Here is a 25,516-nt window from a genome sequence, read left to right as displayed (position 1 = left end):
GCAACCAAAGTACGTTATATGACTTTGTTTGTTTGTTAAAAATACATGTGTTTTTTTGCCTTCTGTCACAAAAAAAAAGAATAACAATGACAGTAATAACAGTCAATTACAACATTCACAATACAATAGATAAAGAAGCAGAACAAAACGTGGGGGGGAAACATCCCTCCACCGGGGTCGGGGGATATGAGGAAACCTGGCAACCCGCCTTTCAACGGAGCGTTGACAGGAGCAACATCACTGCTGAGCGCGCACATAATTCACGGTTGTCTCCCGCAACAAGCAGCCGTACACTAAACATCCCAAGCGTCTCGTTGATGGACCCGAGCGGTCTATTCTCAGGACCGAAGCCAAACCAAAGCGAGATGTACCATCTGTGTAAGTCGTCATTTCTCGTACTTATCGCTGATTATGAGTTGCCCAACTGTGCGCTAAGTTGGCTAGCGGCGCTAGCCTGTTAGCTGAGCCACTAGCGTAAGCGTTGACGTTAGCCAACGCAGATGGCAGCGTCATGATGTTTTCGGGCTTTTTAACAACACAGGGCTACCGAGCAATGTTGTGCATCATGTTTTACACGATTTCACATAACAGACCGAGGGGGTTTTCGCTGGTGTCATGTAGCGTTGGGCTGAATAGCGGTGCCTGTATGAAGCAGAAAAGCATCATTGCGTTGCGTTGGAGCGGTGATTAACGCAAACAGACTGATGTCGTGGAGCTAGCGAGAAGGGTAAATAGCACCCAGCATGGCAGAAAGGCCCGTAATAAAGAGTTTGCTCCGAAGTGAATAGCTGCGCACATTAGCTGTCAGAACTATCACTTCATGCCCGTTAGACGATGCTGTTAGATCGCTGCCCCGTGTTTGTTGCCACTTGGATCAGCCCCGTTCACATTGGTTAAGCCAGTGGTTAATTAGTTATACATTTACATTGAGTTGCAATGGGTGATATATTCCGAGATAATGTGTCTCACTTTGTGTTCAATTAAACAGGATGTAACCTGTCCTGGACTGTGAGTTTCTCCTTAAACGACCCAGGTTTGACCCAGTGTGACCTGCTGGGTGCTGTAGATCCAGTAGAGATCTGTAGATCCAGTAGAGAGCAGTAGATTCAGTAGAAATCTGTGGATTCAGTAGAGATCTGTAGCTCCAGTGGAGATCTGTAGATCCAGTAGAGATCAGTAGATTCAGTAGAGATCTGTGGATTCAGTAGAGATCTGTGGATTCAGTAGAGATCTGTAGATCCAGTAGAGATCTGTAGATCCAGTAGAGATCAGTAGATTCAGTAGAAATCTGTGGATTCAGTAGAGATCTGTAGCTCCAGTGGAGATCTGTAGATCCAGTAGAGATCAGTAGATTCAGTAGAGATCTGTGGATTCAGTAGAGATCTGTGGATTCAGTAGAGATCTGTAGATCCAGTGGAGATCTGTGGATTCAGTAGAGATCTGTAGATCCAGTAGAGATCTGTAGCTCCAGTGGAGATCTGTGGATTCAGGAGGCTTCAACCTCCTGAAATTCCTCCTAAAGTTTTAGGACCCAGGTTTCTAGTTCATGTCGTCTCATGTATTGCCTCCTGAGCATCACTGTTACACTAAAATGGTAAAACCAACTTTGGGATAGGAAAATATATGTCACTCATTTGGATGATCTCTTTGTTTTACAAATTTACAGTTGTGCTGTGATGATATTCGTCTTTCCAAAGATCATTTGCTTTGGTTTGTCACGCCGCTCAATGCAACGCTATAAAAGGAACACATTTCCCCAACGGTCCCGAGCATATGGTGGAGGTGAAACTCTGCCACCCAGCCAAGGACGTCTCCCTTCACAGCGGCTCCTGGCCTCGGTGAAACGGGGAGCGTTGGCTCGTAGAGGCGGAAGCTCCTGGCGGTGGCACAGGAAGTCTTATCCCTCTCTCTGTGTGAGCCGTGCTTAGTTATACAAGCAAAAAAAAAAGACTGGGAGGTGGTTTACAGACCCACGAGCCTGTGACAGAGCAGCCTGAGCATCCTTGACGAGTGGTGATCTCGTAGTTTTGGCGGAGCACGTCTGACCAGCGCAGGGTTCCGCTCTGGCTTTGGTGATGAATCCCTTTTGTTCCACAGGACTTCCAGTATGCTGCCCCTTCAGGACTTGAAGACCTATTAAAGCCCAGTTCAGAGACGCTTCAGGGTCGAGGAGGAGATGGGGAACACGGCCACCAAGTTTCGGAAGGCCCTCATCAACGGGGACGAGATCTTAGCCTGCCAGCTGTACGAGAGCAACCAGCAGTTCAGAGAGGCGCTGGATCCCAACTCCACCTATGGTGAATCCTACCAGCACAACACCCCGCTGCACTACGCCGGCCGGCACGCCATGACGCGCCTGCTCAGGTGAGGCGGAAGACGTACCGTGCACGTCTCGGGGGGGAATAGAAGCAAGGGGGTGAATTTCTAACCTCTGAAATGTTTTTTTGAGTGACTTTAACCGTCATCTGTTGTGATTTTATGCCGTATTGCTGCATTGTTTCCGATCCCCTCTATATGTCTCCGTCCCATCTGTCCCTCCTCACCGCCATCTGTTAGCTGTGCTCAGGAATGAAGCATGCTGGGATGGGGAGGGACGGGGTCCCATCCTACACTCTGTTCCCTTTTCACATCTCTAATAATAGGATGTTGTTTTGTGCACGCTCCAATCTGATGAAACAAACGAGGGACTTTTAACAGCTAGAAAAGTGAAGCGAAAGCTCAGATTCAGATTTTAGCTTCCTCATTGGAAAGTTGATTCAATTCTACTTCTGTTAAATTAAATATACACTAAACTTATCAATAACTTGTCACAAATGGGACTGTAATGATTATTCCCCGCGGATGCCTCATTTTTGTCTCGTCTTCCTCCAGATTCTTCCTCCTGAACAAAGACGGGAATCCCAACAAGCGGAACATGCACAACGAGACGTCCCTGCACCTTCTCTGCATGGGACCCCAGATCCTGACCTCCGAGGGGGCGCTGCAGCCCCGACTGTCGCGGCCGTACGAAGACGAGCGGCGGCGGGCGGAGTGCCTCCAGCTGGCGCTGGCGTGGACGGGGGCAAAGCTGGACCACGGCGAGTACGAGACGGCTGACGTCAACGCCGCCGACAACAAGAAAAACACCTCTCTGCACTACGCTGCCGCTTCGGGCATGAAAACCTGCGTTCAGGTGAGATTCACACGTTTTCCACGTGTTCCCGGCCGCCTGGGATGGAATCTAAAGCAGATCCGAAGGATCCTAAATCCAGACCGGGGGTCGCCCACCTCTGAAAGAGGACAGATTGACTGATGTTCACTGGAATGCTTCATGATGATGTCTTTTGTGTTTTTACATGGCGGCTGGTCCGAGGTCTGCTCTCCCATCTTTTGAAAGGGAAGATAATTACATTTCACTCCGTTGTGTTGGATCAAATTGTTCCTTTTGAGTTGTAAAACACCTCACTGCACAGGAGAGTGGCGCTCCCTGCAGGGGAGCTCATCAGAGCCCGTTCCTCTCAATATACGAGGCGTAGAACCCATCTTTTTGTTCCCCACTGTGAAGTAATCAGTGTTAGCAGTGACAATGTTGGCTGGGAAATCTGTTTTTAATCCCAGAAAATGCCACCAGCCCCCCCCCCCCCCCCCCCCCCCCCCCCCCCCCCCCCCCCCCCCGTACTGGACTCCCTGGCAAAAATAATCAAACTGAAATCTGCACCCACGTTCCAACGCATAATCTGAATTCATCCCCGGGCCTCTGAACATCACGTATTCATCACATACCGTCACGCTGTGGTCAACGTGGCTGTTCTAATACTGGAAATGTAGGTTACAATCTCAGCTCATGACTTTCGAGACATTCCCTCCGCCAGGGCCGGCCTTTCTGGCAGCCACACACTGGTTTATGGGATGGGCGGATAAGTTAATCAGTCTGAGGAATTCGCTGCTTCTTATTTTGGAGCTGGCTGGGATCAACCTTCTGCGCTACCTTTGCCCTCTCATTTTTTTTCGAGGTTTTTTCCTCTCACTAGTCGACAAAGTGAACTGGCCCCTGCCCCCCCACTGGCACCATGTACCTGTATAACTCTTCAGCTGTTCAGTCCCAAGAAGTCCTTTTTCTACATAGTGATGAATATAACATGTGTTCCATTGCTCAAAACCAGATTTTCCTCCCGTCTCCCCTCAGTTGCTGGTGCAGAGAGAGGCCGACTTGTTTGCCGAGAACGAGAACCGCGAGACTCCATGTGACTGTGCAGAGAGGCAGCACCACGAGGAGCTGGCCCTTTGCCTGGAGTCCCAGATGGTTTTCTCCCTCGCCCCCGAGGCCGAGGGGATAGAGGCAGAGTACGCTGCCCTCGACAGGAAGGAGGTACAAACACACTGTTACAGCCATCAGTGGGTGGACCGTCAACCACTCTACCTGTTGTATATCTGTTACTAAACGTCCTGAAAGTGTTACAGTCAGATCAAGACTTAACGCTAACATTAGCACTGCTAACACACTGCTTTTGAGTTTATTTACAGAGATGACTCTGTCATAAGAGGTGTGACTTCCTGTCATCAGTACTGATCGCCAGTCTCAACTTAGTCTCCCCTCAGCACTAGATTTATTCTAATACATCCATTCTCATCCATCCTTTTGTGCACTCATAACACCCCACTCTTTCCACTTCTGCTCCCTTTTTCATGTGTTGTGACGCAGCAGTATGAGGGTCTGCGGCCTCAGGACCTCCGCAGGCTCAAAGACATGCTGATCGTGGAGACGGCCGACATGCTGCAGGCCCCACTTTTCACTGCCGAGGCCCTGCTACGTGCTCATGGTACCGTCCAACACCAACACACGCGGACACGCGCCTGGCCAAACACAGCAAACAGATATTTGTCCCTGAACGTCATCGCGGAACTCGGTTATCAGTGAAAGTCTCGGCGGCGTGTTCTGCCCTGTGGAAAACACGCAGCACGATACGACAAATATGTAATAAAGTCAACCTCAAATTCAGCTGGGAACACAAACGCGCAACTCATGCAGGAGTTGGGCTCGCAGCATGCCAGTTTATTCTCATTTAATCTTCTGAGCGGTACGGCATCGTGGAGACATTAATGCTCACACAGGCTGGACAGGCTCAACCCAAATTCTTGCTTCTTAATTTTTTTTAAAAATCTGTCTGTTTAGTTGAATTTGGGTTTGATAATCGCCAGTGATCTCATTTATCAAACTCTAAAGATTCCACATTGGATGTTGGTAAATGAGGAATTTAAGCAAAATGAAGGCGTTTCTAAAATACTTTGTAAGCCTGCCAGTACAAGCTTTCCTTTTATAAATACTTAATAGTTTTGGAAAAGAAAATAATCTGCCATCCGCTTTTATGGCCCAGTCAACCATAAATGCTGACTTTAAATACAGAGAAGGGAGACAGATGATTATTGGATGCTTATGGTCATTCTACTTTACAGCCAGGAGGAAAAAAAGACAATTATTTTGATGTTGGTGTTGAGGTTTTTCTCTGGCAACATTACAAAATCATTAGAATTGAGTTACTGTCTATATTTAGACTTCACGCCGTTGTACAGGGGTATTAAAAACTCCTGTGTCTTGAATCAATGGTCACTGAATGTTCTTTAAACAGCACAGTAGCAGCTGAGCACTCATGAGTATCTAATCTTATCCAGCAGTATCTGATCCTATCCTGTAAACATGGAGCAGACTCTGCTAAAAGTGCAGTTGGGCCATTCTCACATTTTTAAAATGGCTTCTGTGTGTGCAGAAAGTGATTTAGAAACAGGTTATAAATGAAAACTCTGGAGAAAAAGGCTTCAGATTTGATATTTTTCTTTTTAGAAACCTTTCAGACATTTTCCATCATCCTACATCCCTTTTTTTTTTTTAAATTTTCTTATCAAACTTCTTTGCGCTTGTTGAATTTCCAGCCTGATGATTCATCCTCTGTCCTCAGAGTTCATATTTAATTTTGATATTCCAGACTAAAACTAAAGTTGACTCATTTGAGACTGTTTAATACCCAAACTCATGATGATAGGGTTCATATTTATGGAGCACTTTTAATTGAGTGGAGATGAAGAAAAGGTCACATTATTCATTATTTTAATGAGGTCATTTAAAGGCTGACACATTTTTGCGGCTGGGAGGCTGACAATAACCTTCTTCCATACTTGACCGGTAACTTATAGAACCTCTGACCCTTTGGGTCAGATCCATAAGCCATTGCTCGGTATTTTTAGGGGAAACACCATCATGTCAGAGCCTTTCTTTAACAGAAAAGCAGATTGCAGCGTGTTACTGTGAAATAACTGATATCAACGTGTTCTTGGGCAGTGGGTGGACTTTTGACCCATTAGATGTTCATGTTCTGTCTCTGGGTACGTTAACAATGGAGCACATTGTTCTTTACCAGCAGCTCTCGTGTCAGTTCAGTGATTTCTGATCAGTTGATTCTGTCCAGACCAATGTGAACCCCCTCCCACCCTTTTTAGCGTGGGTGGTGGTGATTCACCCTGAGGAGAGTCTAGCGAACACATCGATTGATGCAACATTGGTGTCAGATTGGGACAGAGAGAAGCTCTTAGAGGCCTGGATGACCAATGAAGAGGAATGCTGCCAACGCTCAGGAGTCCAGAAGCCCAACCCACCTCCAAGTGGCTGCAATGCCTGGGACACGTTGCCCTCGCCACGGACGCCACGGACGCCACGCACCACCCGCTCTTCCCTCACCTCGCCGGACCAAATCAGCCTTATGCCTGCCGATGACGAGTCTTCTCTGGTGAGAAACCCCTTTTTTTAGGCATCTTGTATGAATCATTCAACTCGAGGCTGCATAAAGAGGGCATAATAATATTATTAATAATAAATAAATAAATGCTGCGTGCCTCTTTATTTAAATTGGCTCCTCGCGGCAACAGTTTCCTGGAATGTTTCTACTGAGGTCTTTCAATTTTCACTGCAACACCTGACTTTGTGCATAATTGTCTCATTATATTACCAATAAATTGCTAGAAGGCCTTTCTACTGATCCCAGAATTCTGTCATGTAAACATAAACAAGGAAGCATTAACCTTTTATGTGGTTTCATTGTCTTATATTGCAGTGTGGCATCTGCATGTCTTCCATCCCCGTCTTCGAGGAACCTGTGGACATGCCCTGTAGCCATGACTTCTGCAGAGGATGTTGGGAGGGGTAAATCATGGTTTGCTGTGACCGCTCCGGTGTGGATCTAGTTTTTCTGAGTGGATCCTGTCTACTTCTCCTTAGGTTTCTCAATTTAAAGATCCAAGAGGGAGAAGCCCACAATATCTTCTGTCCAGCCTTTGACTGCTACCAACTAGTGCCTGTGGAGGTCATTGAGAGTGTCGTGTCTCGAGAAATGGATAAGCGCTACCTACGATTTGACATTAAGGTAATGAGGTTAAAACACGCTTGCATGGTTCTGGCAAGAGTTGACAGAAGACAGGAGGGCAGACTCACCCTGGATGGTAGCTGCTGGCTGGGTTTAACCCTCTTGGTTGCTGGTGTTAACAGGCATTTGTGGAGAACAATCCGGCCATCCAGTGGTGCCCCGAGCCAGGATGTGAAAGGGCCGTGAGACTGAGCACACGGGGTCCGGGGACTTCATCCTCGGATCCTCTTCACTTCCCCTTGCTCAGGGCTCCTGCTGTCGACTGTGGCAAAGGACACCTCTTCTGTTGGTCAGTACATTATATAGAGAAAAATCATTTCATCTGTTAGAATTTAGATGTATTTTAGCTTTTATGGATGGTTTTCCAGCAACTCTGTTGCTGTTAACTAGAAAAAAAGTTGATGCTCCCTCAAGAGTTGGCTGTTTTGTCAGTTACCTAATTAGTTATGAGAGTTGGGAGGGAGGAGCCAGTCAACATGTACATTGTCAAGCCAATCAGGCATGAGTGATGTGTGTGTGCCCTGTGATGGACTGGTAGTTTGTCCAGATTAGCAGTCCAGCTGACTGCTGAGGTGGGCGTTTTTGCGCCAGTAATGCTCGTTTTGAATTTTACAGGCGTTAAAAAGTAGTCTTGAGTAATTACATTTTATCTCCACAAGTTTGCAGAACCCTGACAGTTTGACAGTAACTCCCAGATTACAGCATGACAAAGTCTACACTGTGTCATTTATCTGTCCCTGCTCATTAATGGGGAAACAGCAAATACACAGACATTGTGTTTGTCCTTCACTATACCGTCACTTCGGATTTGGGGGAAGAATAATAAATTAGTGGTTGCTGCAGGATGCTCACAGGTAGCCCTGAACTGGCCGAAGCCTATTCATAAATGCATAGAAAAATCGACAAGCTGTCATTTGATGTCTCAGCTCTAATCTCATCCATATTCAGTTAGGATTTTTTGGAATGTTGAGGGATTTGTGCTCCATTCTTTCTTCTTTTAGCATTTGTTGTTAACAGAATATTTAAAGAAGTACCTACAACACTGATGCTGCTATAGAGGAACAAGTACTGCTGAAGTTTAATGGGGACGTGATATTGATGTATTATTTTTGGTGACAGTCTTCCATTGGGTGGTTTGCCAGCAGTTGGGAATGGAGTTTTTCTGCAGGTGTGATTAATGTCGCCTGTGTCCCCTTCATCTGTGTAGGGAGTGTAAAGGCGAGGCACATGAACCCTGTGATTGTGACATCTGGAAGTTGTGGCTACAAAAAGTCTCTGAGATGAGACCTGAGGAGTGTAAGTATCAACTTGTATTCACCCATATTTCTTGTTGTCGTTCACACACACAGTTATGGTTAAATGTAGAACCAGTTTGACAATTCTTGTCAAAATAATAGTGAATTTTTAAAATATTTCATCTGTTTTTGTCTTTCTTGTAGAATTGAGCTCAGTTTCTACCAAAGACTCTTGAATCTGTTCAAATTTCTTTTTATGGCTGCAACCATTGGTTAATTTGGAGCTAAGCTGTCCTGAAATTAACCACAATAATCAATGAAAGCTTAGTGATAAGCCCCAATTCCACACTGTGGATGATAAATTATTAACCTCCTCGCTGAAAGTGTCCAGTGGTTAGAAGCAGCAATTGAACTGTAAGAAATGGATGACTGATGATGCCTCAGGTAGTTTCAGAGTGCCACTTTAGTGCCACAGGCTGTCAGTTAAAGGAAAAAAAGCAATTACTTTGTTGTTTACCTCTGGATTTCCCCAGATTCGGTTTTATCTTGGCATCTCAAGAGCACAGCAGAGCACTCTGATAATAGCCAATTATTCTGTTTGTGTGTGAGTGTGCGTAGTATTGAGGTGGGGAAGGTGCAATGGATGAGCATCGAGGGAGATGTTGTTAACATATCTAAGGAGTACAGATTAGCCATGACAACTACCAACTACTCAGTGCAGTGATCTGTTTTGCTGCTGTAGTAAGGCCATTTTCCATCCATCTCATCACACTTTTCTTGTCCTCCTCATCTCTCCTCCTGCTTGTGAAAGTGGCGGGTGTGAGCGAGGCCTACGAGGACGCAGCCAACTGTTTGTGGCTACTCTCTAACTCCAAACCATGTGCCAACTGCAAGTCTCCCATTCAGAAGAACGAGGGCTGCAACCACATGCAGTGTGCAAAGGTGAGTCAAACTGTGCAAGGGGTCGGGCCAGCTACTGAAATGATGTTTAAGACTGAAATGCTTCTGATGCGATTTTATTCATTCCTCCATAAAAAAACAAAATTGTGCAATTTTCTCAAAATTGTAGGCCAAGTTTAAAAGGAAGATTTGCAAGTCACCATTTTGTTTTTAAACCTCAATCTTGATGAGGCTGCTTTTGGGCTGCATAGTCGTCCAAAATTGTCCTTTTCCTGTGGAAGGTTTATAACATACCTCTCAAACACCAGAACCTAAATGGTCTCTGTCCTGTTGCAGCCAAAACCAGTGTGCAACAGAATTGATGACAGCAGTCGCTGGTGGACAGAAGGCGTGGGCCTGATAATTGCGTAGTTGTTGTCTGACAGCGTCTCTGTCGCTATCGCTGTTGCTGGAGGGCACACAGGGAAGGAACCTCAGACTCCTCCTGTCCCTGACAGCACACTCAATGCCTCTATCCTGCCTAAAGAGGCTGACAAGGAATGGAAATTAGTTTGTGTTCAGTGGAGCAGATTTCCCAAGCTAAGAGGCCACAGAGGGCTCAGCCTCTTGACCTGTTATTACCGAGTAAGAAATGGTCTTTCCTTGTTGCTTAGAAACAAGATGACTGTTTCCAACTGCAAAAAAAAAGTCCCTCTTTCTTTTTTAAATGTTGGGTTTGGATTGATCCACCAGGATGTCAAAGCTCTGCGCCACTCAGTTTTTTCCACACAACTTATTCCCGTGTCACGGAGTTGCACTTGTCTAATATTTGCATATTGGGTAGAATATATGATTACACACCAATAATCCAAGGTAAACATACTCCAAATGCAAAGAAGGATGGGGCAAGAGTTTACAGTGCTATAAAACAAAACATTCTACTTTTTATATTTGTGTCAGTTAAGATTAAAATCAAATCTAACATTCACATACCTCTTTCTTCTAGTGTAAGTACGATTTCTGCTGGATCTGTCTGGAGGAATGGAAAAAGCACAGCTCATCAACGGGAGGCTATTATCGATGCACCCGCTATGAGGTCATCCAGCAGGTGGAGGAGCAGTCAAAGGAGATGACTGAAGAGGTACACACACATAGGCGTGCATAAATGAATAAATACACGCCATTAGTCAAGTTTGGTGCGAACAGTTGAGGTCATACACCCCCCTTCTGGTGTTAAGATGGGTTTGCGTGACTGGATTACAGATCAGATGCAGATAGACGAGCACATTAGCATAGAAGTGTAAATATGTAAGGTACAGCGGGGCAGCAGTGAAATATCCTCTAATGGCAGAGCTTTAGTGCTAATGTTAATTTATTAGACCCAACAAAATCAAAATGCTGAGCAGCTCAGGTTAATCAACCTCACCTTTATCATTACAAAGGTGGAGAGGACTGGAATTTTGATCATAGCAATTGCGTCTGTGATTGTTGCCCAACCAAACACGCCAATGTACTGACAGTCACTTTCAGCTTTAGTCAGCGACATGTCTGATATTGTATAGCCAGTGACTAGTGTTGCCACTGGTTCTTCTAGGCAGAGAAGAAACACAAGAGCTTCCAGGAGCTGGACCGTTTTATGCACTACTACACACGCTTCAAGAACCACGAGCACAGCTACCAGGTATGTGAACAGGCCCAGCCGCGTACCCTGATCACATCTTATGTGAATAAGAAAATGCAAGTCACGGTGTCTTCGAATCGTCATCTGACACCAGCATGCGATCGTATTTCAGCCCAGTTAGCGTATAAATGTCTGATTTCGTGGCAGGGCTGAAGTGATATGTTGACTGTCCGTTGAGATGTGCTAAAGTGCTGGCTTACAGGAGCAGAGAAAAGATGTGATGATATGTTATTATGGTGTTTTCTTTTAGCTGTCCACCTCAACCACATGTCAGAGAGAGAAATAGAGGTTTAAAGCAGGCTACAGAAGTCACAGCAGCTGCTTTCATTTAGTATAATAATATAGTATTACTTCAAATTCAAGTTTAAAACTGGTAATCAGCATAGCAGCTCAGTGTGCCCTGTGTTTATGGAGCTGAGAACTTCAGCCAGTCCAGATCATTTCCTCATGGAAGGTAGTGAGAGATGGGGACTGCTTATCGACGTCTTATTTGATGGACTTGTGTTTGTGTCCTGGAAACAGCTGGAGCAGCGTCTGTTAAAAACAGCCAAAGAGAAGATGGAGCAGCTCAGCCGAGCCCTCAGCCAGAGTGAGTGAAAGGTTTTCTATCTTCCACCTGAGAACAGGACGGGGAAAAAGTCAGTAATATGGATGAACAAGTGCTACAAAACTCCACTCTGTTCCCCTAATTATCAGGAAATTGTGGCCAGGGACTCAGAGGGAGTCTAGTTTACTGATCGTATCACCACTGTGCATGTTATGTAAAATCCTGATATAGAGGGACCACCTCCTGTGCTGAAACTTTGTCTAAGTGGACTTACCAGCAGCTGAAAATGCTCTGGATATTGGCCAATTGGAATCATTTCCTCCATTTAAACCAGTACAATGGATCAGGAATAAACCGCCTGAAAGTGCGACATTGACTTTTTAATGGGATTTAAAGCTTTATCTGCAAACTAATGGCATTTTGTACATTTCACCGACAAGCAGTTTTAACGTTGGTCGTGTTTCGTGGCCACCTTTTACTTCAAAACAGGAGATTATGGATCTCCGCTTCACATGCCAAGTTGACATTTGAATCTCTTTGAGTGGCGCTCTTGATAATAAAATGTAGGTGAAGGAGGTTGTCATCTAACCTGGTTTGAAAGGGGAAAAAATGTGAGCTGAGACTTCATGCTTAAAATCTTTTGAACCAAGGCTCGTGATCTGTTATGAATTATTGTCCAGATTCTCCCAATATATCTTGTTTTAGAATTCCAGTGAATATTGAAGCCCTTAGATTGTGAAAATCTGTCCAAAGGTTATCTGGAGAAAGTCTTTGAGCCTATTTACCATTCTGCGGGAGTGCTCGGGCCGGCCCGGTTCTCAAGGATTATTTGCAACCTTGAGTTGAGTTCAGCGCTGCTGGCTCGGCATTAACAACTAAATGTGTTTTTATTTCAAGTGTTGCACATGAAACTTCTCGTGGATCCCAGAACAGCTGCCATTTGAAGTTGTTCTGAGAGGATGTTTGTATTTTCCAGTTTTTGTGAACCCCCTCTTTTTAAACAGGGGAAGCAGGCCCACCAGACACGACCTTCATTGAAGATGCAGTCCTAGAACTGCTAAAGACTCGTCGCATCCTCAAGTGCTCTTATCCTTATGGATTCTTCCTGGAGCCCAAAAGTACAAAGAAAGAAATCTATGAGCTCATGCAGGTACCTTTCTAAAAGATCTAGTTCTTCCCCTTGTAGGACATTTGAGATGATTCCTACAGAACAGTGTTGATGATCTTGCCAGACGGATTTGGAGATGGTGACCGAGGACCTGGCGCAGAAGGTGAACCGGCCGTATCTGCGGACGCCACGCCACAAGATCATCCGTGCAGCCTGTCTGGTGCAGCAGAAGAGGCAGGAATTTCTGGCCTCTGTCGCCAGGGGAGTGGCCCCGAATGACTCTCCAGAAGCCCCCAGACGGAGGTAACATGCTTACGTCTCTGAAGAAGAAAAAAGAGACCGCCTGTAAAGTGTCACCCTTTGTCAACTCACAAAGCCTCTTCCTCTCCTGCAGCTTTGCTGGTGGAACATGGGACTGGGAATATTTGGGCTTTGCATCTCCTGAGGTAAAAGAACCAGCCAGTATGATGTTTCAGTTGCTTGGACTTGCCAGCTAATATAACTTTGTAAATGTAGCTCGCTAAAGTTTTGCCTTTTTTGATTTAAAAAAAAAAAAAAAAAGCCTAAAAATATTAGATATTAGTTTATTTTGTTGCTTAGTAACAGTTAGGGTTGCCACTGTCTATCAAAAAATGCTATTGTGCTAAATGTGAGCGCAACAAAATGATCTTCAATGTTTAGCCTGGTAGCATCATCCTGATATGTAGCACAATTTGCACCCCTCTCCCCACCACAAGCCTTTCCCTCTCTAGTTATGCACATTTTTATTTCCCCATTGACACATAAGTAAATGACAAGAGCAGCTCGCCTGTTTGATGGATGAATTTGTAAAATGCCTTTTCCGCTCTGTCCTCAGTAGCCTGCCGTAACCGGATAAAGTTGAGTAAAGCTGGTTTCTCTAAGAAACCTGAGGACAGATCAGGCCTAGTTTGCACTTTCTGTTGTTTTCTAAACTACAGTCATTACGATACAACATAAAATGTGTAAAGTGTCAGAGATTTCTGCTTTTTCCTATACCCTGATGAGGCATTAGTGTCACATTCTAAAAAAATATTCAAAGCAAGGACATAACTTATGGCAAGACTGGGTTATGGTTAAATTGTCTTTGTTTCTCCTGTGTCCTTTCTATAACACCAATCAGTCTCCTGAACATATTGTGGATTGATGAGGACATTCACATGAAATGTTGCCCCCCAGATGCTCGGCCATTAAAATAAGGTTTAATGCTTGTCTCTAAAATAAATCCTGTGTTTAGCTACAGATGGTACACCACAGCAGCTGCTTATATTTCCTATATTTATACCAAAAGAACCATGCAGGACCGAGTTGGCAGCTTTTGATGATATGAAAATGAGTTGATGACTGTTAGAAATGCATGAGCCGATCCAATAGAATGCAGTCTGAACAATTTCTCCGGTGTCATTTCTATGGAGATTTAGCTTCTCGTGACATTGAAATCGGGACTTGACTCGACTCGATCGTTCAGTTTGTAGCAGTAAAAGTAAAATAACTAAAAAATGCTTCAATCAGTTAGCCTGGAATGAAGGTAAAGTTTGAGTGACGGGCCCAATCCCAGTGTCTGTCCACGTACAGTCTTGGACTTTCCCTGTAAATCTGCTGGGATTTAGTTCTGTAGAACTCTCCAACATTCAAGTGATTGAATATTGAAGTTGTCTTGAGCACTGTAGCCTCTTTTCACAATCCAGCATTTCTGCCGTGTTTGCCTGAGGGCATTACCCACAGTTCTTAGTGTTGGCACGCTAAACCCTGGATTACCACAGGACACTCGGTTTAGTCAACATCGGCTTCTGATGCTGCTCAGGGTTGTGACCAAAAATGCCATTTCCTCTGTGCTTTTTTTGTGTGATCTGCTAATTATTCCTAGTCAGAGTTGGGGAGCATTGGGATCTATCCCAGCAGTCACTGGGTGAGAGGCAGGAACACACACCCTGGACAGGTTTCCTCCGGTTAATCTACCGTGTGTTTTTTAACCGTAACAGGCAAATAGTGAACATAAGAATTCCAAACCTAGAATCAGGGCTCTTCTTCTTCTCTTTAAAGGAGTATGCAGAGTTCCAGTACAGGCGAAGGCACAGACAGCGGAGGAGAGGTGACATGTCCAGTCTGCATAGCAACACACCCGACCTGGACGACCCCGACAGCATTTCAGGTACTTTTGTGAAAATGGGCTACATTTACATTACAAGCTATATTAAATTCAAATTTACAGGTCACGAGAGTTCACGGTCATAATTGCCAATCTCTTCCCTGAACAGCCCAAAATAGATTTTATATAGGACTCCCTCGAAAAAGATTTCATTTCAGTGGAATTCTCCAGCTTAAATAAAACTGTAATAAAAAAGAAGGGATCCTGCCGTTCTCTTTGTTGTGTTCACATCGATTTACACAGATAAATATTTGAAGCTATACTCCAAACTTCCAAAAAAAAGAAACAGCTCCCCACTGCTCAAGTTCTTCAGGCAGTTATTTCCAAACTATCAGTCTTTTCCACTCAGAGATGCATTTTTCGGGGTGCCGTTGCGTGATAAATGGAGAGAGTTTACAGTTTTGATGCCAGGTAATGGGCTGCGTTGAGCCAAGGATTTATTGATTTCAGATAAAGAATTAGTGAAGTCCTGAAGAAAAGGCTGAAGGCTCATCACTCTGATAGTTTACCTTTCCCGCTCGATGAAATGAATGTTGTGTTTTCTATCAATAATTTCAGGAATTGGAAAAGCCTCAACGTGCTGCCAGTGTAATTCAGTGCACCGGTTTAACTGAAGGCATTTTTCTTTTCTTCCAGACTTGCAAGATATTGGAGGACGCAGACAAGGTCCTCTGATGGTGAGTTTCCATTTGCTGGGTTATTTTAGCCAGAGTGTGCAAACCTTATTTTCTGATTATTCAATTTCAAATATTTGTAACTGCCACCTCCAGGACAAACATCATCAACACCACCATGTAGCTATCTCAGATCTAAAAGTAAACACAGGGGACAGAGCACGTACCTGCTGTTGTTACTCCTCTCACCATTAGGGGGCGCAGGTGTGCAGCTGCTGCAGCAGTTCCTGCAGCTCTGCGGGTGGATGACAGTATTTAAGCTGCCGTCACTAAAGCACCGTATTGTGTCTTTCTATAGGGGCTTGGATCTTTAGAGGATGATGACCCTAACATTCTACTGGCCATTCAGCTGTCACTCCAGGACTCGGGGATGGCAGGAAGTGAATCCAGCCATGACATCCTGTCCAGCGACGCTTCGCTCGGTGCTATTGGCACCTCACTGCCATCGAGGTTGGAGCAGAGCTCCCACAGCATCGAGGTCCTCCCCAGAGCTTCCCTAAGCAGCTCAGAACTGCTGGAGTTAGGAGATAACTTATCCAAACATGGCAAGAATCAGTACTCTGCACCCTCAGTACATCACCATGACAACCAGCACCAGCCTCAAAAGGCCCCTGTGCCTACACTAATGGCTGCAGGTAGCAGCAACTCATCAACAGGCATTTATTCTGCTTCTAGTGACAAATTAGACTCCACCACATGCAGCAGCCACAGAGCATCCTCATCCTCTGCTTTAGCAGCAAACGCTAACCTGCTGGGAAATATCATGGCCTGGTTCCACGATATGAATCCTCAGGGCATCACCCTGGTTCCCCCGACCTCCTCCGACACCGACTCAGACCTGGACGCCGTGTACGCCGGGGGAGGCCAGTGCCTGCAGGGCGACGACAAGGGTCCAGCTGTCCCGCCTGAAAACAGAACGGCTCAGGAGGTAACGGCAGATGCGGGTTTCTGCCCTCCGAGTGACACAGAGGAGAAGAAGTGTGCAGCCCCCGATAGGCCCACTCAGTTGGATCTAGTGGGACTGGACACGGTGGGGCTGCCTTACACGGCCTCTCTCGACACGGGTGGAAACCACACAGAGCGGGGAACCACCAAGGTGTGCCGCGTTGACACTCCGCAGTGCGAGTCAATATCCGAGCAGCTGGCCAGCACCAGCTCATCGGAGTGGGAGGACCAGGTTCACCTGGTGTAAAAGGAACAGTTTAAAAAGTCCCAAAAAAAGAGAAAAACGCTATAGACTGCAAATGAAATGATAGCATAGTGGCTGTAGCTGGGGTGAAAGAGTGGTTTGGAGTTCTTAGACTAGAGGATTAGTCTAACGCTGCAGTTTGATGTGCATTCACAGTGTTGGTTCCTGCCCAACACCCAGCCCTCCAGCACAGGCGCTGCCCCAAGGATTCGGATCAAAAATGCATTTTTGCGGGGAGACTTGAGCGGGCGTCAGCCGGAGGAAACCTCTCCTGTATGGCAGGCGTGAGGGGCGGAGATGGCTATTATTTTGGTTATCGGCCAATTCTTTAGGTGCCAAACACTGACTCGCAAAAGCACAATTTGCAGTCACCAAGTGGATTCTTTCGAAGCGAATTGTGCCTGTTTATTACAATCTCAACTTCGCTGAAGGTAAATGTGAAACGTCTCGAGCCATATTTTTATTAGACTGGGGCTGAGGGATCTCGGAGCTGCACTGTGCTGCGTTAATCTCTACTTTAATGGCTGCCCACTTGATGTGAACTATTTCCACTTTAGATTCATCACGGAAATGAAAATTGATCAAGAACACCTTGAAACTTGGCCCATTGTTCCACCGTAGCTGGCTTTAATGTTCTCAGCTCTGCAGTGGAGAGAAGGGTCTCTTTCCCACAACACAGGACAGATAATGGGCATGTTGAGATTCTGAAGGATTAAAATAATCAAGTTATTGTAATTTGTCTCCGGGCCGTGCTTGTCGGCAGCTCGAGGCTCCGCAGGCGTCCCAGGCTGCAGCGCCGCGCCCGGGGAATTCACGAATGTGTGTCGCATTTTAAGCAAACGCAGTCGGCGTCCTTGAAACGAGCCTCCACACGGAGATACAGTGCCTTTGTGTCGGTCGCCATTATTCAATTTCCCTTCTGCACATCGTGACGAGTTCAAACAGTGTTAACAGCGCACAGAAAAATGGACACCTGTTACCTTAAAGAGTTTTCTCTCTTGAACACAGCGTGCAGACGTGACGCTCCATGTCTCCATCCACATTTGTAGCATCAGGCTCCCTGTTGGCTCTAATAACAGGCTGGAAAGGGGTTATGCTAGTTTTATATTCAGTGAGTTCATCCAAATCAGACACTTAAAAACTGACTTGTGTGTAGAAGGGTTGAATTGAGTCGCTGTATTGACGCTAGAGTGAGCTAACCTGCTGTATGTATCGTGTATTTAACCTGGAGACACTAAAGCAGAGGGGAGTTGCAATAGAAGGCAGGTGTTCATGGGAAATAAATCAGAGCCATTACATTTTAATGGGTGGGGAACGGTGAATGCAGAAGGCGAGGCATCGATCGGCGTTTTAGCTCCGGGGCACAAGGGCGTATTTTCGTACACAGGCCTCTGGCCCAAGTAAATCAGTGTTTGTGGCGAGCAGGCGCACAGCCACATTAAGCAGAGAGCAAAATATGGATAATGGTTCTGATGAAAGACGGCCCTTCTCCCCGGCACCAGTATGCCGCGCATGACACCAGTAGCATCCAGTTCAAAAGAAATTTGTACTTCAAAAATGTCCAGGTGATTTATTTTAAACAGAGAACATTTCTAACTGAGACTTTCTATTCTACACTAACTAATCCTTGAAATGCTATTTGCACTGTCATAGTCTATACTTGATACATTCCCACTTTATATGAAAAAAAGAAGGTTGACGTGTGATGCCAATAAACTGTGTGTTGACTTTTATTGTTCTGTTATTGATTCTCCTTAAGTTTCCCGGTGCAAAGTCTCATCGTGGAGTTTTAGAACTGTCATTTATAGCCAGTGAATTACTCAAAGGCCAGGATGTTACAGTATCAAAGATAAGCAGCTTCAGCACTCAGCTGGAATCAGATGTGGATTTACAAACTCTACAAGTGCAAACAGACGTCAAATCTGATGTGATACAACAACCTTAAACCCATTTGTTCAGTTCTGAGTTCCAATAATTGGCTTCAGTTGGAGACGTACCTCTCAACCTCTCCTTTGGTGGGATGAATGGTCAGAAACGTCAGTTCTAGTCTTTCTTTCACTGGTTCCAGTCCAAGCTGGACTCCATTTCTCAAACATTACGGGAACTCAGGACTGAAAGCATTAGAGGTTTCGGTTTAGCGGCACAGCCCGATGAGCTGCAGCAGCAGGAGGAACAGGGTCACCACGTCCAAATAGAGGCTGAGGGCGGCGAACACGTACTCCTCGGGAAAAACCTGATATTTCCTGTTCTTCCCACCCAGGATGAGCTGCGTGTCAAACACCAGATACTGCAGAGACAGAAGCGAGACGCTTAGCAGCGGCGAGTCGGGCGAAGGAGACGAAAAAAGAAGTGAAAAGTCGCGGCGGTGCAGCTGGAATAAGTTGTGTCTCGCTCCTGACGGCGCCCAGCGGTGTCTGGCGCAGTTTGCTCCAGCGGCTGATGGGCTCGGTCACATTTGCTCTTAATGCCAGACGCACACAGAGAGGCGGCTGTGAAAAAGAAGCCTACTGCGGCTAAGTGGTGCATAATTGAAATCAAAGGGCAGGGGGACGTCCGGGTGTCTCTCTTTACGCTAACTACTGTGACAGACATGGGAGGGTGGCCGCTCCGCCCCGGGGTCGTGACATTAAAGCCTGGTGTAATTAGGCCTGCTTCCTTTTTAAAAGGTCAGTTTTAATGTATTGGAAGCTGCACCTGTGCTGCACAAAACCATATTCTGTCATTTAAGTGGAGGCGTACTTACTAAAGAAAAGAGCAGGGTTCCCAGGCAGGCGTAGACGATGGACAAGTACTGCGGAATCAATCAGAGACACTAAATCAGCCTCGGAACACAGTAACTGGGCAGGAACAGAAGATAATCACTGCAGAGGGTAATTAAGGACTAATGCCTGCATTGTTTATCAGTACAAGATAAAGGAATCCTTATTTAGGACAACTGGATTAGCTCTGAAGGTAAACCTTGAAGTGCTCGTGGAGTATTAATAAATAGTTTTAATCCTTTCTTGCTTATTTATGGAGTCCAGGAGAGAATGTATAAACCTATAAGTGAATTTTAAAGTTAATATTAACTTCTCTCTTAGTCGAAGCTGTTTTCCACATTGTTCTCGCGTGAGAACCTTGTTCATCCCTCCGTTTGGCTTCTTAGAGACTGAATATTTAGCCGAAATGTTCCTTTAAATAACACGAATCATGTGCTGTTAACTATATGTTAGTACTTTCAAAACGAAGAGATTCCAATACAGAAGTGGGCACACTTCTATCTCTTGTGTGACTATATAAAGGTGGAAAACAGCAGCACAATCTGCATTTAAGGCAGCAGTCGTATTTCCATAAATCCGGCACTTGAGGCTGAAACAAACAGCGGCCTCGCTTTACGCCATCACCCCGAGATCAGCGCAGCTCCTGGGAGACTTTAAAGAGCTCATTCAGCCTTGCGCCGCACACGCCGACTCATTGGCCTACCTGTGATCGGAGGATTGCACAGAGCAACGCAAATGATAAGAGGGTCCAGCCGAACACCCACAGGCTCCCGTACGCCGTGGTGAAGTCCCACTGGTGCAGCGAGAGAGAGAGAGACGTGGTGATGAGCCGCACTTTCAGGCGCTAACGATCACAATTACAGACATTTCCCTTCCAAAACAAGACAAAAATCCCAATTATTCTGTATATCATGATGGCGGCTAATCAACGCGGTGCCACTACAGTGCAAAAATTGGGAAGGGGGGGGGGCGTGTGTGACCTTTTTGGCGCTCATGCCCTTTTCAGACAGACAGAAAAAAGATGGGTGACTCAAGAGGAGAGTCGCTAACATCCACGGTTGCCTGCGTGACATTTATATCACTGTGACAAACACTAAAAGGCTCTGCAGGAGGGTGTGGGGGGGGTCAAGTTATAAAGACACTCAAGCAAATGTGTCCCTGCGTGCGCCCCAGCGTGGGGGCGGGTGCTTTTAAGCAGCTCTCTGCGGAAGAATTAGCATTAGCGTTGAAGACTTCTGCAAAGACACCTGTTTTATTCCAGGCAGCTCCTCCACATGCACAACGTGCAGAACCTGAACCGCATTCAGAGGCAGTTATGCAACAGAAATGTGTCTGACTTACGCCCACCTTTAATTTTTTGCCCCACTGACTGTATGATTAGTTTGCTTTTCATCAACGTTGATGCCAAACGACCAGCAAAGGCATTGGCCGACGGCCTGCACGCTCATGCACAACGCTCATGCTAATCACCCCAAAATGTCACCGAGACGGGCACAAGCAACCCGGAATAATGTAACGTTGCTGAAAATATCAACACTTAAAGCAGCTGAGCTGGGAGCATCAGGTCCCCCCTGTGTAGCGCCACCTTTGCAAATGAATCTGCCCGTGTGTTTGGAAATAAAGTGGAAATGAATTTTTTTTTTAAAAAGTGAATGACAAAAAGGCTCCAGGCTATTTGTCGAGCGTCAGCTGACGTGAGGTTTAACTTGAGTGACAAATGCACTGATCACAGCAGTAATCAGAATTTTGCCTGGACAGCAGACGCCTCCAGAGCTTTAAACCCTCTCCTGGTTCCCACCCACAGCCAACGCGGGGGGAGAAGGAGCGGCTAACGGCTCGGCTTAGTGCTTTCCCTTTCTGGGGGCGCTCCCCGCGGCCTCTCTGCCTTTCCTCTGCCGCGCAGCAGAGCGAATGAGCTTTCACTGGTGGCTGCGCTGCAAACCGAGTTCAGAGTGTGACGGAGCTCACCTTTGACTGCACGGCAAACAGAGTCAGTCCAAAGGAGACCATCGCGGTGGCCCCCACGGCCCACATGACCGCCTCGGCCTGAAAAAAGCTGCAGAGAGGATGGAGGCCCCGCAGGTCAGCAGGCAGAAATCACGCATGGGAGACTGGGGATTATTATTTGTCTGCATTATCTCATCCGCCATCGGTCCCATTCTGCCTCCATCGTCACCATCTGAATGAGGCGTTAAGCCAAACCATCACACCGACAAGCTGCAGGATCTGGGCTTCACCAGATTCTGAAAAATCGGAGGCCGAGCGTCTGATCCGTCCCCGTTCTTTTTCTCAGTTAGCAAAGCAGCAATGATAGCATCTTATCGGGCTTGATGGCGGCACTCAGATGGCTCGGATGGGGCCTCGGTTCCCTGGACGGAACTCACATGGTGACAGAGCCGAGCATCAGGCCCTCCACGACGGTCTGAGGGAGGGATGGAAATGGAGAGTAAATACACGCGGAAATAAAGCCGCCGTGTTAGCGGTTTAATTTTAAGCCTGGCTGGCACGCGTCTATACTCACAAACAGGCCCAGGGCGAGGAAATTGAAGGGGACTTGGCGGCGGAGGTTGTCGCAGCAGGACAGCAGCAGGATGAGCACCACCGATGCCGCCCTGTTTCACACAGAATATAGAGTGTGCAGTAAATAGCAAACAAATAGCCCATAAACAGTAAAAGCCCTGACTCTGTTGAAAATAGGAATTCCGGACTTCTATTATTTATTCATAGAGCTGCGGTTTGCTGGTTCGGGAGTGACGGTTATATTGATTTCCATCAGAGATCCCCATTTGGATAACTCACCTCCAGGAGACCTAACTGGATAAAAGAACAACAGCGTCCAGCCTCTGTAGACAGAGAATGTTTTTTTGATAGCTTACATCATGCAGTAGGTGAACCAGTAATGTTCCTCTGTCCAATCCCGGAGAGCGTCCCTGTTATTCGATAAGAGAAACACAAACGGGGAGAGTGAGACGTTTAATAGAGGCTCCATTTGTTTGACGGCGGCGGCGGCGGAGTGATTTTATTAAATATTAACAGAGGACAGGGTGTCGTGCGTGAGGGAGTTATATACAATTTATGAAAGGAGATTAAGGCAGCGATGTTCTGCTGCATCCATTACACAGAGAAGATGGAGAAAAGGTTCTGCTGCACAAACATCGCACGGTTCCGCCTCACCAGTAAACAAAGGCGCAGATGATGCCCACGGTCACCAGCAGCTGGAGCGTCAAGATCAGGTAGACTTTCCTGATGAACCCTGGAGATGAAAGAGGGAGAAGACGTGTGAAAGGTGTTCCGCCCGCCTCGGATCCGTCTTTCGGTCCCGGCTCACCTCTCCGAACGGCTCGGTCGTCGAAGGCGCCGTTGTCGGAGCCCTCGGAGTATTCAAGTGGAGCGTTGCCGTACTGCTGATGACCTGCGGCTCCTGCGAAATGAGCCTGGGCCCCGTTGGCGCAGGGGCCCGGAGGGGAGACCACGGAGATGTTCCCAGGCCCGACCTGATCCCCGACATCAACACGCATGTGAAACAAGAAGCCTTTATTTTAAACATCCCTAAAAATGGCACCGAAGCTACAAAGAGAGTCGGCCATTGTGCTAACCTGATAGCCGCCGCCTGGGTAAGAGCTACTGTACGGCGGGGGCCTCACTCCATAATCTCCGTGGCTGCCGCTTTTATTCGGGTCCATTCTGCTGAAAGTCAGAGTCTCTTCTTATCAGGAAGCACAGGGTGCAACGCTGAGGGAAGAAATGTCAGCGTTACTGGTCCCGCTAAGGTCACGGCGGAGACACAAAGGGGGCCTTTTGAAACCGCGTCAGCGCTTTCATCAGTTAGGCGAAACTGGCGACTGGGGCGGCGACAGTGTGGAGCAAATAAATGGGTAATTATGAAATGATGCAGTGCACAAACACCCAGCGCCCTCCATGACTGGCATCCGTAATGATGTCCTTAAGCACCCATTTAATAGAGCTGTATGTATATTTAATGGCCAAACAGGGTCTGCTTAATTGATCTCTGAGGAAGTTGTCATCATGTCGGACCGACAGCAAACACTGAGGAGGGGGCTGCTGCGCGTAGAGAGGAGGAACCCCCCCCAATCTGGACTGAAACATTAAAGGAGCCATCCTGGAGAGACAGAACAGGATCAACGCTCATCTGATCACGATGGACACTTAGAAACCTGTAAATCATGATGGGAAATGACCTTTGACCTCAGTCCAGTGATGTGTAGCCGAAGACCGAAGCCCGAGCTCAGATGGCTACAACACACGACCTCATCTCCCTGTTATCTACCCGGAAGGACCTGAACGACGCTGGATGTTTGAGAAGACCCGAACTTCCATCCGGAATTCGATTCACGGAGGGAATTCCCAATTGCCCTTCCCTGTTTTAAGCTGTGCGAAGTGATCTGTGGCTGCGCGGCTTCAGCCCACTCCCATAAATCAGTTGGTCACAATTGAGATCCATTACAGCGTGTCTTACCTCTGCCGCCAGCGCCGGGAATCTGCTGCTCTTCCTGTGGTGTCACTTCCCCCTTCGGGGCAAAGTCTACCTGCTATCAGCCGGTTCCCACAGAAACAGGACTTCGGCTCTGGGCTCATTAGGGCTCAGTGAAATATTCAGATGAAGTTCTTAAAATGTCATTAACCCGCCCGGGCTGGCACATCTCATCAGAGGAAATGGCGTCTTGACCTTCTTCCTCAGAGATGTTAAGAACGCGTTAATACCGCAGTCCTTGAAATGACACGTTGACGACACATCGTTTGCTGCCAACGTAGCGTTTCGTTCCGCCGTGCCACGCAGCCGCGCCCTCTTCACCCCGAGTCACGTGACCGCCCCCACTCACCGACTGGTTACACAGTGATGGGAGCCCGCAGGAGGAAACATCCCGGAGAGGAGAGGACGAGCAGCGTCAGGACGAGCTGCAGAGGGATTGTGGGTGCGGAGTCACAGCTGGAATCACAGGGAACACACTGAGCCGAGAAAATAAGTTCCTGCATGAGGACAGATGTCAAATCGACATCATTGGTTCAGAATTTACTCAACCGCAGGTTGTTTTTTTTTGAAAATCTATTTGAATGACATTGTATGCTGGGACATACAACCTGAGGTATACGCCGACCTGTCGTCTCTGTCCTTGTTGCAAAGACAATAAAGCTGCAGACAAGTAAAAATGATGTCCCTCATAAAGCTCAATTCACTGGATCACTGCAGGATTTCTCCACAGCTGTGGTTTCATCCGCTCCTCTCCCAGGCGCCGCCACTAGGGGGCACTATTCTCCTTCGCTTCTCCCGGTGACAGATCCCGGTTGGAGTCTCGCTCTGCTGCGTCCCTGGACTCAACCACGCAATCAGTCAGTGGTTTCTGCTGCACGTCACCTCTCACACCCACATGCTTTTTGTTACTTTCCGCTGAAGAATGAAAAAAGGAAATATTTATTTTTTTCCTGTTCAGGTTGCATAAAACTCCTTCAAACCCTGGAACAAATCAGAACAGGCTGTACCTATTTTCAGGGACGCATAGCTTATCTGTAACAAGGAAGGGCTCTTGCTGTTCCCTGCTGATCGGTATTAGTCAACACGGATGGAGCTATGGCGCCCGGCTCGCTCTCATCCGACGGGGGAGATCTCAGCTGGGTTTTGTCGCATGTGAAATCCTGCCTGTGTTGACGCAGCAATCAGTGCGAAGCCCAGTGTGAAGCTGCGTTTAACACTGATCCCGTTCTCTCCACGTTGTCCAAACAGCAGGGCCGGGGCCACATGAAGTGGAACGTGTGCAGAGCACAGGGATGTGTCCACACCAGACCAGGGTAAACAGGGCGGGGAGAGAATGGAGAGATTTGAGGAAAACAACACAAAGATGAGAACGGAGGGGTCTCCAGAGCCAAGAC

The 25,516-nt window shown here is 46.8% G+C and overlaps 2 protein-coding genes across 2 annotated transcripts; one reads left to right on the top strand and one right to left on the bottom strand.

Moving 5' to 3' along the window:
• The first annotated feature begins 211 nt into the window (after positions 1 to 211).
• LOC101069971 (ankyrin repeat and IBR domain-containing protein 1) lies at positions 212 to 18,604 on the top strand. Its single transcript, XM_011605428.2, has 20 exons — positions 212 to 378; positions 2,098 to 2,364; positions 2,872 to 3,172; positions 4,166 to 4,348; positions 4,682 to 4,799; positions 6,541 to 6,758; positions 7,083 to 7,171; positions 7,247 to 7,391; positions 7,514 to 7,680; positions 8,599 to 8,687; positions 9,438 to 9,568; positions 10,512 to 10,646; positions 11,100 to 11,186; positions 11,709 to 11,775; positions 12,738 to 12,883; positions 12,966 to 13,144; positions 13,236 to 13,287; positions 14,903 to 15,011; positions 15,645 to 15,685; positions 15,981 to 18,604. Exons 2-20 carry the CDS (start codon positions 2,177 to 2,179, stop codon positions 16,872 to 16,874), a joined length of 3,339 nt encoding a protein of 1,112 aa, XP_011603730.2. The 5' UTR covers positions 212 to 378; positions 2,098 to 2,176; the 3' UTR covers positions 16,875 to 18,604.
• LOC101069742 (protein lifeguard 1) lies at positions 18,427 to 24,223 on the bottom strand. The gene is made up of 11 exons (XM_003965980.3): positions 24,108 to 24,223; positions 23,227 to 23,362; positions 22,959 to 23,124; positions 22,805 to 22,883; positions 22,507 to 22,560; positions 22,152 to 22,242; positions 22,015 to 22,052; positions 21,599 to 21,686; positions 20,334 to 20,423; positions 19,615 to 19,662; positions 18,427 to 19,158 (listed from the first exon to the last, which is right to left on the bottom strand). Exons 2-11 carry the CDS (start codon positions 23,311 to 23,313, stop codon positions 19,006 to 19,008), a joined length of 894 nt encoding a protein of 297 aa, XP_003966029.2. The 5' UTR covers positions 23,314 to 23,362; positions 24,108 to 24,223; the 3' UTR covers positions 18,427 to 19,005.
• Positions 24,224 to 25,516: the final 1,293 nt, after the last annotated feature.

This window comes from Takifugu rubripes, chromosome 7 (assembly GCF_901000725.2).
Source record: "Takifugu rubripes chromosome 7, fTakRub1.2, whole genome shotgun sequence".
Lineage (NCBI taxonomy): Eukaryota > Metazoa > Chordata > Actinopteri > Tetraodontiformes > Tetraodontidae > Takifugu > Takifugu rubripes.
The sequence above is the reverse complement of the archived record's forward strand: the minus strand, read 5'-3'. Positions and strand labels throughout refer to the sequence as shown.